At 43.0% G+C, this 15,801-nt stretch overlaps 1 protein-coding gene across 6 annotated transcripts in view; it reads right to left on the reverse strand.

Annotated features, from left to right (window-relative positions):
* The window catches only part of NRK (Nik related kinase), an 88,226-nt gene that overhangs the window by 14,290 nt on the left and 58,135 nt on the right, over positions 1-15,801 (reverse strand). For all 6 annotated transcript variants that reach the window (XM_015626532.3, XM_015626530.3, XM_015626529.3 and 3 more), the window contains 10 exons: positions 14,741-14,808; positions 13,561-13,676; positions 11,063-11,160; positions 10,559-10,692; positions 6,862-6,955; positions 4,637-4,810; positions 4,010-4,139; positions 3,492-3,650; positions 1,699-1,842; positions 361-495 (listed from right to left, as the gene is read on the reverse strand). In XM_015626532.3, coding sequence (XP_015482018.1) covers positions 361-495; positions 1,699-1,842; positions 3,492-3,650; positions 4,010-4,139; positions 4,637-4,810; positions 6,862-6,955; positions 10,559-10,692; positions 11,063-11,160; positions 13,561-13,676; positions 14,741-14,808 — 1,252 coding nt within the window. The remainder of the gene's footprint in view (positions 1-360; positions 496-1,698; positions 1,843-3,491; positions 3,651-4,009; positions 4,140-4,636; positions 4,811-6,861; positions 6,956-10,558; positions 10,693-11,062; positions 11,161-13,560; positions 13,677-14,740; positions 14,809-15,801) is intronic.

Below are 15,801 nucleotides of genomic sequence, written 5' to 3' on the forward strand. Positions count from 1 at the left end.
ATTTCTTTGCTGTTACCTAGGACCAAGAGGGAAGCTGAGGAGGTTGAAAACATCAGTTCAATTAAAACCTTAAGTAACTACAGAAAAACTGAACCAGTGGCTGAGCACAGACTGTGGCTGGCACTCCCTCCTTCCAGCCATTACAGGGAACAGCCATAACATCGTCTGGTAACTGCTGCAAGAAGAGATGCTGCCTGAAATGTCAGGGAGCAAGGCCATGTAAAACAGGGAGTCTTGAAAGAACTCATGAGATATTCACCCAATACAATCCTGAAACAAAGCTGAAAAATGCTGCTGTCACGAGATGCAAAAGGAGGATGATTAAGCATCTCTCTAAGAAAAAAACCATGAAATCCTTACCAACTTTGTAGTGCACACAGCCTTCCAGATCACCCACGGACACCCAGCCTTGTCGCTTCTCCACCTCTGGATCGTTGCGCAAAATTTTATTTCTCAACCATGACAAGTAATACACCCTCAATTTATTCTTCTTCCCTGGGATTTGCACAAAGAGATGGAACACTTTAACTCCCTGAACTACAAATCCTCCCCACTTATAAAAAGACAGAGTTTTGTGACCTTGAGTACAGTGGGTCCTTGTGCCTTGCCAGGGTGAGAGAACATATCAAGGGCACAAAAGGAGCGCCTGGGATGATGGGGACACACAGGGGGAACTGGCACAGGAGCAATCCTATGGCACTGGGCACATGTGCATTTACCTTGTTACTCAAACTTCATGCAAGATTTTCACACCTGACTAAAATTCTTCCCTTGGGCCAAAGAACAGGTTTCTACAGACACAGGTATTATCAGAAACCATCAAACTAACTGCTTATCCTGGAACATAGGCATGTCCTACAATGGCCACTTTGAAGAAGCTATTCATTTAGTTCTAATTAACTGTCAATCTTGATTCAAACTAGCTATCCTTCTTTTGGATGCCTTTCCAGGAGAGTATTATTTTGTCATTCTTCATCTCAATCACTCTTTTTGTTGTATTAGTTCATAAGCACCTATGGTCAAGCACTCTGGGACCACAGACTACTCTGAAGAGGAGGGCTGTGTCATGTCCCAGCAACAACTGGACCTGGCAGTATGCAACAAACAGCTGTTGCTATTGCCCATCACGATGGGTCTGGATTGGAGATGAGCTGCTATTCCCTGCTGGACCCACACCTCTGACCTGGGTATGTATTGTGCACCCTTTGAGGCCACTCTCAGCCATGGCGAATAAGGCCAGAGTACAAATTATTTCCCAGCAGAGGTTGAAGACCTCCACTTAATGTTATTGATGCTTTCATAATAGACATCACTCTCATGTTACTGCTTATACCCCTTGCTGAACACAGGATGAGGTTATATCAAGGTATGTTAATAGAACTGAAGTTAGATAGACCAACATAGAAACAAGAAAAGTGACAAACTATAGCTTGCAGAGAATAAGTACATTTTAGGAATATGAAACACTCTGTACTTCCCAGAAACCATTTTACACATTAACCAGGCAATGAATTGTCCCAAAGCCACTCTGGAATGGGAGTGTAAATGTTAAATATTCAGAAGAGTTTTCCTATTAACAAGAATAACTGTCCTGTGATTTTCTGAAACAGGAAATTCCTCAACCTAGTTTATAACCTAATTCTTTTTAATTGCCTCCAACCCCAACGTGGGTCAGATACTTTTAGCCACTGAACCAACCTGATATAGTAATTAGCACATTAAGTCCTTCCAGAACATCCATTTGCTGGAAGCGTCTCCTTGTAATCAGCGTATAAACTCTTCCTTGCCCACTTCTGTCCAGCAACCACAATCCATTCTCTGTTCCCACCAATAAATTTACTCCTGTCAATACATGAAAAAAGTACTGCATAAGTCACCTAATGATTCAGAGGTCACTGAGTGTTCATTGTTTTGAGAATCAATTTTTATTTAATCTCACTTAATGGTACCTGATAATTCCTCTGTTGCTCTGTGGATGACTTCCCAGAAAAAAAAAAAAAAAAAAAAATCTCACCATTAGAATTTTTACTCAGCAGAACACATGTATACCTATGGAACTTGAAGAACGAGTAGCCATGCTGAAGTCAATGTTGATTTAAACAGAAAGAAAAGTATTCTGTGAACCTGAACTTCTCAGGTGACCTTCAAAAGTACCTGTGACCAGTGCAAAAGTCCCAGTACAGCACCATTACAGTAGTGATACATGAGACCCAACTAAGTGTTCCAAGGGTCCCTATTAATTATGAAAAAAAAAAAGAAAAACAACAAAAAAAAAATCTCCCCCAAACTCTCTTTTTCCAAATACAACATTCAAATCATGGGGACACCAAACTTGTGGGAAGAAGCACTGTGTTACAAGGAGGGTTTGTTTGAAAACAGTCTCTGCTTTGGAAAATGTCTTCAAATGCCAAATTAAGGAGTGAATCCATCTGAAATTCAACTACTGCTAAGGAAGAGAAGGCTCCATTGGGTTGCTGACATCAGAGAATGTCAGAAATTGTGTTTGGTTGGAATGACATCTATGTCATTATGTTCCTAATCAGCAGATTCTAAAGACACAACATACGGTATCCTGCTGTAACAAGCACCCTCCTCCACTGGCAGTGCTCTGACAAGTACTTGTGCTCTTCAGCCTCAATGCACATTTAATTACACACCTTGCCACACAGCTCTGTTCTTGATTCCTACAAACCCACATTACACAAAATCTGCGAAGCTATAAACTGCAAATCTACATTTGCTTTGGATAATGTCCCATCTACTTCATTCACTTGCCATTCCAGGCTCAAAAAGTGAGGAGTAAAAGGCTGGGCAAGTCCCATAGAATACATCTGTTCTTCTGAAGCAGAACGCTGGTTAAAGCATCTCAAGAGTTTAGCTGATGTGCAACGGGGGCAAGGTCTACAGCTGTTGACAGCGGTCTGACTTCTGTATGTTGGTTTTACACCATGTGAAACCAACTCTGTAAAAAGTATCTAAGTTTAAACACTGATTTAGTGATGTTCAGAAAAAGCAGCGACAGCAGGAACTAAACAAGACAAGCTTCTGGAAGGACCTGACCTGCTCTGGATCCTTGGAATACCTAACACACATGACAGCAAAAGGCTTCAAGTTTGGATTACTTTCACTGGGTCAGGGCTCTGTGATCAGCTGTACCCATGTGCAGCTCAGATGAGTCTCATGAGACACAAAAGCTGCTGAAACATTTGCAACTTTTGGCTCTCCCAACAAGCATGGTTTCAAGCTGGTGCTTGATCAAAACATTTTCTCATTCTAGTGCATAGTCCTTTGCAGCTGTAATTCATGTGTTTGCCACCTCATCCCTGAGAAGGCAGGGCCATCTAAGTGACGCAGGTATCAGCTCAGGGATCCACTCCAGCACCCTCTGCCAGCAGAGCAGCAATACAACTGTGAAATCTGCTGAGCAGACACTGCCAGCCTCTCCTGCTGTGCCTTCCCTCCACACACCTGCCCAAGGACTCCCAGCTTACCCCACAGAGCAGCACACAGGACCTCAGAGTTGAATTTCTTCTTGTATTTACGGATTTCTGGGCTGTCACTTTGTGGGCGGATATTGGTTGGATTGACATTGACAACGGAGCCCTTCCTTGCATTTTCCCTCCTGACAGGCTCAGGTTTGGCACTAGATGCTGGAATGAAAGACACACGAAATTGTGGAAACTGTGAGTGCTTGGCTACAGGTCACATTTGAACCACCTTGTTCATGGTAGAATGAAAGAAAATCTCACCCCTCTGGGGTGAGAAAACACCCTGAGAGCTTTGTATAGCCAAAAAAACCCCAAAAACACACATCTGAAAGAAGGGCAGAAGCAGGACAATGAAAATTCACAGTAATGTGAAGTTCCAGTTTCAGGATATTTTACTCAAGAGTTTTCATTTCCAAGCAATAAGCCCTCTCTGTACCTCCCAAAAAAAATAAATAAAAGAAAAAAACCCCCAAAAAATAACCCAGGAGGAACATTTTAATGCAAAGGCAATGCATACTCACGAGAACTACAGGAAGGTCCTACTGGACTGGTGGGAGGGGTGATTGGCAGAAGTCTTGGATCTATGAATGATGTGAAGGATGTTGTGGAGGATGTACTGCTCTTGGCAGGTGGGCTTTCAGCACATGGGCTCTGCAAAGAGAAACAAGAGCTGCCTCAGGTGGGCGGTGCTTGGGGCACAGACCCTGTGGCACCCTGCCAGAGCTGTTATGTGCCTCTAGTGACCCCTCTCCCCATGGGCCCATGCTCACAGCAGTTGCAGAGCCCTCTGGGGCTGCCGTGGCCCCCGTGCACCCTCACATGATGCTTGAGTGGGAGAAAGCCAGGGACAATGAGCAGAGGCACACCAGAATGCTGCCATGGCAAGGAGCAGAGGGTAAGAGTCCTCTAGCTTGTGCAAAAGGGGAGGAAAAAAAATCAAGGAAAGAAAGAGAGCAGAGAAGGGGATGGGGGAAAATAAGTGGAACAACAAAATCTGTTAGGCAGCTCAAGATTTCTTATCTTTCTCCCAGACAGAACTTTTAAAGGAAAGAAAGGTTGTAGTGAAAAAACTCAACGAAAAAGAGACAGGATAGAAGAACTTAAAAAGGCTAGATTTCAATCCAGTCAATCTGTAATTTATCTCTTACCTTTGTCAGAGGTTTGTTCTGAGGTTCCTGGCAAGTCAGTGGCACTTGTGGCGGGTTCACAGAGGAATCTGTAATTTGGCTTTGCTGGAGGAGATCTGGCAGGAGATAGTTCTGATTGTTTATGCTCCAAAGGCCTTCTTGGGTGTTTGGAATTTGTTTCACTAAAATCTGATCCTGCATGAGAACATACAGTTAAACACATTTAGTTTATTTCCAGTGCACTCTGCAACTCCAGTTAATTAGGATGATAAATAATGTGCACATGTTGTTCAGAGTGCTCTCCCTGATGCATCATTTAAAAAAAAACCCTACGGCAAGATTAAAACCAAAAATTAAATCCCAAAGTGTATGGCAAACATCCGAGATGACAAATCTGGGATTTTCTCCTGAAGTGCTCCACAAATATTCTTCATCTACATTACCTCAACCACAGAAAAACAAGGAACTTCAGCCTCAGAGATACCAAGTCAAATGATGTGATAATGAGTTTCAGACCTGACCTTTGCGTCCTGCAGACAGAAGGTGGCACTTCTTGGTTCTGGACCTGCATTTAGTTTGAAGCCCTTCACCATTCATTTCATTGCTACTTTCCATTTACTGAATTAGGAAACGTTACTCCAGAAGCAGGACATTTAGTAGGACCCAGCATCAGCATTTCCAGTATAGTCACATTTGGTTCTGCAGACCTCCTTACAGCATCCCATGGAAATACTTAAGGTACTTGTAAGGTACCACATGAACTCTTTCCCTGCCAGCACTATCCACGGAGTCAGAGGTTGGTTTCTGGGGATATATTTTATGTTTTAATTTAGATGTAAAAACTGATCCCAAAATATGCAAGTCGGTACTAGAGACTGGGGAACCAAGCCAGTATGGGGCTTTTTAGTTCAGTTTTCAGTCACAGTCAACTGAACTAGATCAAACCAAATCCCCATTTGAATCACTCAGGCAGTTTGATACAACCTAACCACTTCAAAGCACTTCACGCTGATGGGACAAGGAAAGCCATGGTGGAGATGACGTAGAGACTCAAGGTAGCTGTGGCTGGTGGGTGAAAAAGGGTTCAGAGGAAGGGAAGGGGAGCTCCATGAGAAGGGGGGAGAAGTCTAGAAGGCAGCAGAGAAATTTATGAGAAGAAATGTCAGCCTTCTGCCTGTTTTCCCTCCCACACTCTTTCCTCTGAACTCACCAAAACACATAACCTCAACTCTTTATCATCCTCCCTCATCCTCAAAGACCCAAACATTCTCCCTTCCCTCAAGCAGCCTACTTCCAATACCAGCATATCAGGGGAAAGGGGAAACACTAGTCTGGTTTTGCCAGCAGAGAAATACTGGTTTATGGCCCATTTATCGTCCTTTCTCCTAAGCAGAGTCTTTTCTCCTTGAGGATGGTGGGACAGAGGCCATGTGGAATGCCCTCCCCAGGCAGGAGGGTCACCACTCTGGTCTGAAGTTTAGAGACACCAGAAGTAAAGAAAACTCCTTTTTCTTTCTACCCTGACACAGCTTTGGAGAAAATACCAGTTTCACAGTGATTTATTTTCCTTATCTGTGAAGCAAGAATATACTCAGTAATATCTGAAAAGGGCCCTGACACCAAGTACAAGTCTTACTACTGTAATTTTTTCTTGTTTTCAACCGCAAAGAACATTGTTCTGCTTTGTCTCTCTTCATCTTTTCTGTGCTAATATTTATCTCAGGGGAAAATCCACATGACTGGAAGCTTCTACTAGAAACTACAGCTGTAAGGAACCACAACATGACATATGAGAAGACAAGAATTTTTGCTAAGCCAGTAGGGAGACATGAAGTGGTTTTCCCCTGTTCTGGTAATATTTTAAGCAGTAGGAGGTAGTTCACTTGAAACTGGAATAAAAAGAATCAAGATTCTTAAAAACAGCAACAATGCACACCAACAATAATCAACAGTGCCTTTTTCCCAGTGCCTTCACAAAATACCTTGACATCAGAAACTACTATGGGTCAATAAGCAGGAGAAATAAAGAACTACAATTTTGTACCTAAATGTAAGCATTTCTACAGGAAGCACAAAACCTGAAACTGCACATTTGTTTTCAAGGCTTCTAACTGTAATTTGCAATGACAGAGCAGGACTTCAGAGTGAGAATGCTCCCAAGAAGTAATGGATATTGCATTTATCATGCACATTAATGACCTGACTCCCCCTCACTGTACCCACCCCCTTACAAATGGCCAAATTACCTTCTGTTCTGCCACGGTGCTTTGGGGTTTCAGTTCAATTCCATCTGGTACCCTTGTCCTTGAGAAATCTGCAATTCTGCCGCTTAGCAGTTGCCTGGTAACAAACTCCAATTAATGAACAGAACTACTTCAGGGAAAAAAAATAAAAGCAAGAAGAAAAAGGAAAAAACTACACATAACCATGTTCAAAAGTGAACATAATTAACATTCAATAGTTACACTCAAAGGTTCTTGTACAAAAGCAAGCTGATTAGTCTGTGGATCTGCCTGAATGGACTTGTGCCTGAGGACCACTCAGACACAGCAGGAAGCTCTCCCCACCTTGACAGAGAACATCCCCTCATCTCCCTGCATTCACCCATCATCTTTCAGACACTGCACAGCTCAGGCAAGTCCCTCAAGCTGTCATTTGAGAAGTGCCTACTTCAAAACTTCTGTCTCCTGTCACACATTCCCCTGTGAGGTGTAATTATGAGCCACCCTGCTCTCCAGGGAAAGCAGCAGCTGCTCTGCCATGTGCTGCCATCAGGGACCTGCCACTGCCTACTGGGACAGACTACACTGGAATTTCATTCTGTGAATCAGTCCCTGAGACATGGACATCCTCACCTTAAAAGGAAACACAGAAAACATTGCTCAGTACACAGAGGAACACAGAAAACAGAACAGAAAAACACAGGAACACACACAGAAAAGCAAGAGCTGCTGGACTGGCTGGGGTCAAGAGCCCCCCTAGCCCAGCATTCCATCCTCAACAGTGATCAAAAGCTGATCCCAAAAGCAGGAGTGAGAACAAGTCAAGTGTCTGTTGTGAATTCCCAGTACATCACTGCTTCCTGCACTGCCTGAGGTATCTTTGCATTTTAAACTTTTTCACCCAAGTGGAACTGCATCAAACACGTCTTGGCCCCATTTATGCACACTTCCACCTCAAATAATTTATTTATCCCATTTATTTATTTATACTCGTCTTTTTTACTCCAATCCACTTAAGCCTATTACATTTTTGCCTCCTTTCCAGTAATTATAAAACTGACTGTATTCAGCCAGTGTGAAGGGCCCTACACAAAAGGTAGCAGACTGTAAAGTATTTTTTTTTTCTTTTAAATTATGCCCCATGCAATAACAAAGAAGTTTTGGTGAGAGACCTACTGATTTAAGATGGGTGTGTACAAGTAGAAGTTTTTGTGGGACTTTTTGTTTATTTTTTGGTTTTGTATTGTCTGCCCATTCTATGTGAGTGGGTAAATATTTACATACTAAACTTGAAAGCAATGACAAGATTTGGATTAGGATTAATGGTGAATGCCAGGACCTGTTCTTATCAGGGAAGCAAACAGCAGCTGATCTTAAATAATATCAACCTCCAGCTTAGGAGAGGGAGAAAGTAATTCCTAGCACACACCTGCATACACCTCGTCCAAATGCTGGTAGGAAACAGCAACTAAAGAGCAAAGAGGAAACTGAACTGTACAAATGAGTCCCAGGATACTCAGTATTTTAGGGGCATACTGCAGGCACTGGAGAAGGAAGCACTCTCCATAACCTAGGAGAAATTAACATCAATGGAATAGATGTGCTAAACAAGGAGGTAAGACAGTAGATCATATACACTGACACCTTCCTTAAAACGAAGAACTGGAGAGTGTGAAGAAGAATTCTGGCTCATCTCACTGTGAAGAAAAACAAGACCAGAAGTTGCTTTACTGGTGAAACACAGTAGCCCTTAGTCCAGGATCCTCAGAAATGAGCCTTCTCAGGGTGGTTAACAGGATTCATCTAAGAACAGAGGAAGCTCCTTCTCTTGCATTTGTTCCCTACTGGGAAAGCTGGAGTGTGGACATCAGGTGCCGTTCCACAGCCCAGGTAAGAACAGGAAAACACAGGCTGGTTTCAGTAGCCCACTAAAACTTGGCCCAAGGTGCTTCAGCCAGAGCCCCCACAGAAACACTCCAGAGTGCAAGGGGCTTCAGATCCTACAGTCACATGCTTTAGAGAGCAAAATACCCCAAACTCTTCACTTCATCCAGAACATGCAGTTTCACTGGCTGCTCCTTTCAGTCATATCGCTATCCTTTTTGCTATTTACTTGGCAGCAATCGGGATATACTTCCTGAAGTATCTTTTAATATAAATGATGTTCAGCCAAGATGAAGGGGCTATGTTAATAGCAAGATTATACCTTTGATTTAGCAGGGGCTCTTGCAGTGGCTGTGTGCACAGGAAGGTAAACGTGACAGGGACCATCCTGCTAATTGCACCTCTCCAGAGGACGGGTGGATCTCAGACACAGAGGAGATGCAAATAACAAATGCAGAGCTCCAAAGGCAGTGATACCACTCCTTCAAATCATTACAGCATGCAAGGATCACAGCAATCTGACACTTACACAGCAAAGTCATTGCTACAGGGCAAATCCATATTTTTATGTAGCATCTTTCTGAGGTCTAGGATGAATTCTATGACCTAGAGTGAATAAAACTTTTTACAGATCAGAATAAGATGGTTTGGAAGAGGATCAGTAGAAAAACAAAGGCATTACAGTAAAAGCTCTTTCAGGGGCGCTGAATAAGCTACAAGATTTTTAACATTCTTTCTCATCTCAGCTTTGAAAATGAACTTCAGAAATGCAAATCAGGAGCATATGCAGGCGCAAAAATTCTACCTCTTCAGAGCAGCACAGGGGAAACAACCAGCCCAACACAATAACCTGCCAACAATGCTCCACATCTGGGCATCTCTGCCTGACACCTGACAAAACTGCATGTATAATTCTGTCAGAAGAGCAAGAGCCCCATCCCAGAGAGCTCTGTGGCCCTCGGATGCATTTCAAAGTAAATCCTAGAACTTGAATTAAACTGAAGTCTCTTTGCAAGAAAATCAGAAGTTTCATTCACCACTATTAAAAAATGTTTCTGTTCGCTGTTCCTAACAGCAGGGGTGTCCAAGTGACCCCCTGTCTCCCTGCTCTTGGAGTAGCAAGCTATTCTTGCTCCACTATTTCTCAGCAGAATACATATTTTACATGACAGGTAAACCACAAGATGTCAGTCACAAAACCAGCAAGATAAACTGGAAAGCTAGAGAGACACAGTTCAGGTGGGATCAGCTGTTGGACGAGCCACAGCATCAGCTGGAAACCACAACAGTTGTGCAGAATGTCAGTATTAAAAATACAACACATTTTACAAAACTATCCCTCCTTTTTGTTAACTGCCCTGGTAAAGGAATTAACTTTTCAGTGGCAATTCTTTCTCTCAGAGTAACCAGACTACATGAATTCAAGGGTCATGTTTGCCTTGTTTTCTCCACTGTAATCTGTACTTGTTATAAAGGCATATAGTTTTTACAGTTTTGTCTCCCTCTCCTTTTTTCTTTCAAAATTTCCATGTAAATGTAGATCAATGTGAAGTAATCCCTATAAAAGCACTGCCCAGTATATCCAGTTAAAACAAGACATCTCCACATTGTCCCAGGGCAGCAAGTCATCCAAGTGTATTATTACGCTGTGCACATCTGATGGAGCAAACATTTACCCCCAGGAGTTCATTAAAATGCAATTAAATTGCTTAATTACAGCTGACACAAATGAATGATAGTAACTTCTGAGGGGGAGTATTTACACATGCCAGCTTTTTCTAGATATGTGTGCAACAAGAATATTATTATTATCAATAATATTAATAATCAAGCCAACCTTGTGTGGTTTGTGTCATCTTCATCACTGCTGCTGCTGCTGCTGCTGCTGACTTCGTCACTTGAGGAGGAATAGTCTGCTGCTTTTAACAAGGAGTTGGCACTGTCCTTCACCTTGGCAAAGGAGCCTGGACTCTGAGCAAAGAAAACTCAGTTCAAGAACCCACTGTTCAGAAGGATGTGCCATATATTACTGTCCCAGCACATGCAGTTGTAGTCACTGCCACACCAAAAAAAGCTTTACTAGGAAGCTGATACTTCTGTTGGTCCATCACAGCTGGGTATCTCACACAGGAAAGTGACTTGAGCCAAAACTGGACACTGCTGAGGACCTGAGCTGGACACAAGACCTGGACTGAGAGCTTTAGCCAGCCTCACACACCCCTCAGGTCAAGTCATGAGTGACAGCAAACTCACACACCAAAACAGAATTGTTTGCACAGACAGACCCCTTGGTAAGAATGATGGACAAATCAAAAATATCAGTGGATTTAAAAGAACCTACTGCAATCTGGCCTGGATGAGAAACTTTTTCAGGCTTCTGATGCAACAACATGTGGTTCTGGGACAAAACATTCTCTGCCTTGGCAAGTCCTGGATTCCCTGGGAGTAAAAAACCACAAAAGTTTCTAAGTGTACATGCAGCAGGTGAGAGAGCAAGACAAGCACACATAGCTACAACCCAAAGCAGATACCAGTCTCTGCTGACAAACTTCTCTTTTCTCTTTGTTGCAAAGGAAAATCTCATTGATTGTTTCCCAGTGGTTCTGGGTGCTGCAATATTATGTACAGAAATTAAAACTGGTGCACTTTAATGCTGCAAGAGTAAGACAAGCAAACCAAACCCTTGGCAACATAATCCCACTGCCCATCAGCCACAGTTCCATGGAAAGGGAGCAAGGGAAAAGGTGAGGGCATCCTAATCCCCTCCTCTTATCCTCTTCTTGAGGAGAGACAGCTTGTCACACCAGCAACTGCTGGTCATCTTCCAGCACCAAAAGGCCACACAGCTATTTCCTGTGACTGCAGACAAGTGGGTCAGCAAGAAAGTCCAGCCTCCCTACACACCTCTGAGAGGAAATAGAGGTGCTGCCAAGATTTGGCCTTCATAAAACTGTTGCACAAATACAGCCCAAAGAGTCTGATTATCTAGACCCAACCGGGCTGAGGGCAAACAACTGCACTAAACTGCAAATCTGCCTGTGAAATGTGGGCCCCCCACTGCCTGCAAGCACTGGAAAAAGCAAAAGAGGCCCTGAAGGGATGCTCTGCACCCAAAACCTGACACAAGGGAAAGGAAGGAAAGCCACTGTACTATCACCCTGCCCTTGGACACACTGGCCAACTCAACATTTGCCTTTCTCACCAGTTTCTCCCATGACTACCCCACTCTTACCAACAGGACCCCTTGCAAGTCAAGGGGGGAGAATTCAAGCTCACACCAATTAGGATTCGCATTTGGTAATTTAGTTTTGTCACAATGGTTTCATATCTTCATCCATTTTGCAAAGCTTTCAACACTCAGAATTCCTTACTGGTCAATAAGCACCTAAGCAACTCAGCAGAACTATTAGTTTTAAAGTATTTATAGCCTTTTCCTCCAATTCATTATCCCTGTGGGTTTGGAAAAGCAACAAATTCTATCTGAAATGCCATAAGCCAGAACTAGCTGTAATTTAATGACACTTAAGAACTCAAGGAGACAGTTTAAACCACAAGGGAGGTTTTCTATTCTTTCCATTGCTGGTGAAATTTTTGTTTCCCCATGCCAAAATAGCACAGGAGCTACACATCACGTGGACTTTGCAAAGTTGAGCTGGGCTGTTGCATGTTTTTCAACATTGTTATTCAAACACAAAATGACATAAGAGCAAAAACAAAACCCAAGCAATTTAAAGTGTGCTTTGGATTTCTCTTAAAGAAAAGTTTCTTAATTTGGGTAGCTAGTAAAAGCAAAACTGGCCTGATTGCGTAAGTGCAATAAATAAGCAATTTGTTCCTCATTTATCAAGGGCTTTTAAATTAACAATGTAAACCTCAATATAAAAATAAATGACCTCATAAGCTCACTGGGGTGGTTTCTTTTTTTTGCATCCACCCTGCTTCCACTTAGGATGTGTGATTCCCCATGCTCCCAGTCTTTAGTGGCCGACCTGGATGCAAAGCCTTGTGACACACCAGAGCTTTGCGAGGGGCTACTTAAGAACTACCCTGCAGAAAACACCCACAACAGTAGATAGAGATGAAAAAAGCTGTCCATTTCTCCATGTCCCCATCTGCCAGAACCTCAGGAACCAGAATCTGTATTGCAAAAAATTTCACTACAATGAGCAAGCTGCTGCACTCCTACACCATTACCAGTAACAGCAAAGGAGCTTACTAAGCTGTTCTTCGCCTAAATCAGATGGTTTTTCTCTCAATTTTAACTTCTTTTGCCCTTTTTTTTTTTTTTTCAAATCCACTATCTTTCTGCACATGAAAGAGTACTGGAGAAATATTTCATAGTGTTCCATAGAGAGAGACTTATGCTTCTTTTTGCCAGTACATTATTAGAGTGCAGAAATATTAGTGTACATCAACTGCTCAATTCTATCATCAGTGGGCAGTGCAAAGAGCAGAATTTGCCAATGGGTGAACATCAGTACTGAATTACATCAATGTGACTGGAATGTTGGCTCTGCTGAGTTCCAATTGTGTCACTAACTGCAATTATTTTTTTCAAAACTGAAATTATTTTTTTTTTCAATTCTTAATTGAGGCAATTCAAAATTTCCATATGAAAATATATTCATAGTCACTTTTCTGACTCAAATGAGGAAGTGCTTATATTTTAGGAACATGGAACCATAAAATCCAGAGGGCTTTCAAAAGCCTCTCACTAGAGGATGTCATTAAAAGGACATACTCCATTTGCAATGCAGAACTTGACACCCTGCAGAAGATCATTTCATGTGACGGGAGTTTAGTACATTTTGACTGATGGATCTTTGACTTAGGAATCACCTGAGGTTGACCAGCTGCTCTGATGAGATCCCATCTCCCACTGCTTGGTGCCAGGAGTGCTGCTGCTACTGTTCAGCTTCAGAGCATGTCCCCCCGGGGATGACTGATGAGTATTACTAAACAGAAAGACAAAAAGCAGATGAGACTCTCGTGTGCAGGAAGAGAGACTGGAACAGAGCTCCTGGGCCAGCAGATTGAGCTCCCTGCTGTTAGAGATCATATTCTGGATAATGAAAAGTTTATCTTCACTGCTGCTCCAAGCAGGGCCACCCAGGAGTGAGAGATGATGGAGGTGACAGTTTCCTCTGGGCAGTCATCCTGGGAACTTAGAGATTCTCAAGCCATTACAAAATATCCTTCTATATTACATCTCCCTTGGACTCTTCAGACCTGTGTCAGTCCTGATTCCAAAATCTCATGGCTTTGCAACTCAATAGAACTGCTCCACTCCCTTCCTAGAAGATACATCAGCAGTCACTTATCTATAGAGAAATTAATGCATTGGACAGTAAAATAAGTTGCCAAGCCAGTGGCTCAACCAGAAACCCAGTCCAGAAGTCACTCATTTGTAACAGTGACAATCACATGGTTTTTTTTTTTTGCTTTGCCTCTTGCAATTCCCAAGTGGAGAGCACTTGGGGCTCGATCTCACTTGAAAGTTATTTCAGATGATGTTTCTGATTGTGAGTCATCAGAAATGCTGCACATCATTTTGCTATTTCAGCTAAATCGACCTCACTTTCCAGTCTCTCCAACCCATTCTGTTCCCTGATCCAGTGTGGGCTGCCCTTTACTGCTGGACTCCAGACATCCTTGGTCTTTTCTCCTGGGATATGACACCACCCTTCAGGGCAGACTGCCAAAATTGTTACAATACAAGCTGCCTGTTCAAGCTGCTATCAGGCAAAACAAGCAGCACACGCTGTAATTAGAAGTGCCTGTACAAAGAGTCGAGGCCAGACGCCCCTCACCAAAGCATCTGCACACCTGACTCTCCTTTGAAACCAATGCCACTGGCACTGAGGTAGAGCATCTATCAGATACTTCAGTTTTGCTACTGACAATAAAGCAACATTAAAAAATTAGTTTAAACATAAAACAGTATAAGGACACTGTACACATATAAAGTATACAGTGTAAGTTTAGTTTTAATATAGGCATAAAACACTTTAGAGCTTACCTTGAAAGGCATCTCTGAGGGCCAGGCTGATCCCTGCTGTAGAATTTCGAGGTTGTCCTTTCTGGAACCTTAAGGACATAATCAAACATTTCAAGGTTGCTATTTATATTTTAGATTCAGTCAATAAACCTAATGCTTATCCTATATGAATGAAAAAATAAGACTAACCAACAGAAATGAACAATAGTTCAGTGGGACCTGTGGGGAGGTATTCCATGATACCAGCATTGGAAGCTCCAAGGCAGCAGCAGGTGCTTCCAGTTTGCTCCAAGCCTTTGCAGTCTATCAGGGTTCAGACAGAAAGAGGTTTGCCCCTTTCCTCACAGTCAGTATATTTTTGGTCAATAATTAAAGCAGACAGTGAAAGGCATCTGCAGTCACTGAATGCAGCTTTCCCCAGCTGGTGGATTACCTTATATTGTTACCACAGGCTGGGGAATGAGACATACACACCCCCAGCTCCAATGTAAAAAAATAAGACACACATGGGCATATGAATTCCTTCTCACATACTCTTGGACTTGTTCTTAGAAATTCTGTTAGAAAGGGAAATACACCATCACCTCAATTACACAAACTAACAAGCTTTCCCACAACAAGCCAGACTTTTTCATCAAATGGGCTGCTACAAATACCTGGTCTAACAAAAGAGGTGTGTCTGCAATCATAGATCCTGCAGATATCATAAGTGGGTGGGCATTATACACTGTGTTGGTTTGGCACAGCCAGGTTTTTAGTAGCAGGGGATGGGTCACAGAAGTGACTTCTGTGAGAAGCTGCTGGAAGTTTCCTCCATGTCTGACAGAGCCACTCTGATGGCTCTGAAGATGGACATGCTGCTAGCCCCGATAGAGATGTTGGTAACACCTCTGTGATGACATTTAAGAAGAAAATCAAACCAGCAGACGGGCAGTTTTTTCCAGGGGTGGCGAGGTGCCGCCGCCAGGGTCATCCCGGCCCAGCCCGCGGCAATGTGCCACCGCAGCCGCCGCCATCTCGGTGCGGCCTGCAGCGAGCCTTGCCTGCCTGGCCGAGCCCAGCCGGCCCCGCCGCGGGCACAA

The sequence above is a fragment of the Parus major genome, chromosome 4A, assembly GCF_001522545.3.
Source record: "Parus major isolate Abel chromosome 4A, Parus_major1.1, whole genome shotgun sequence".
NCBI classification, from domain to species: domain Eukaryota; kingdom Metazoa; phylum Chordata; class Aves; order Passeriformes; family Paridae; genus Parus; species Parus major.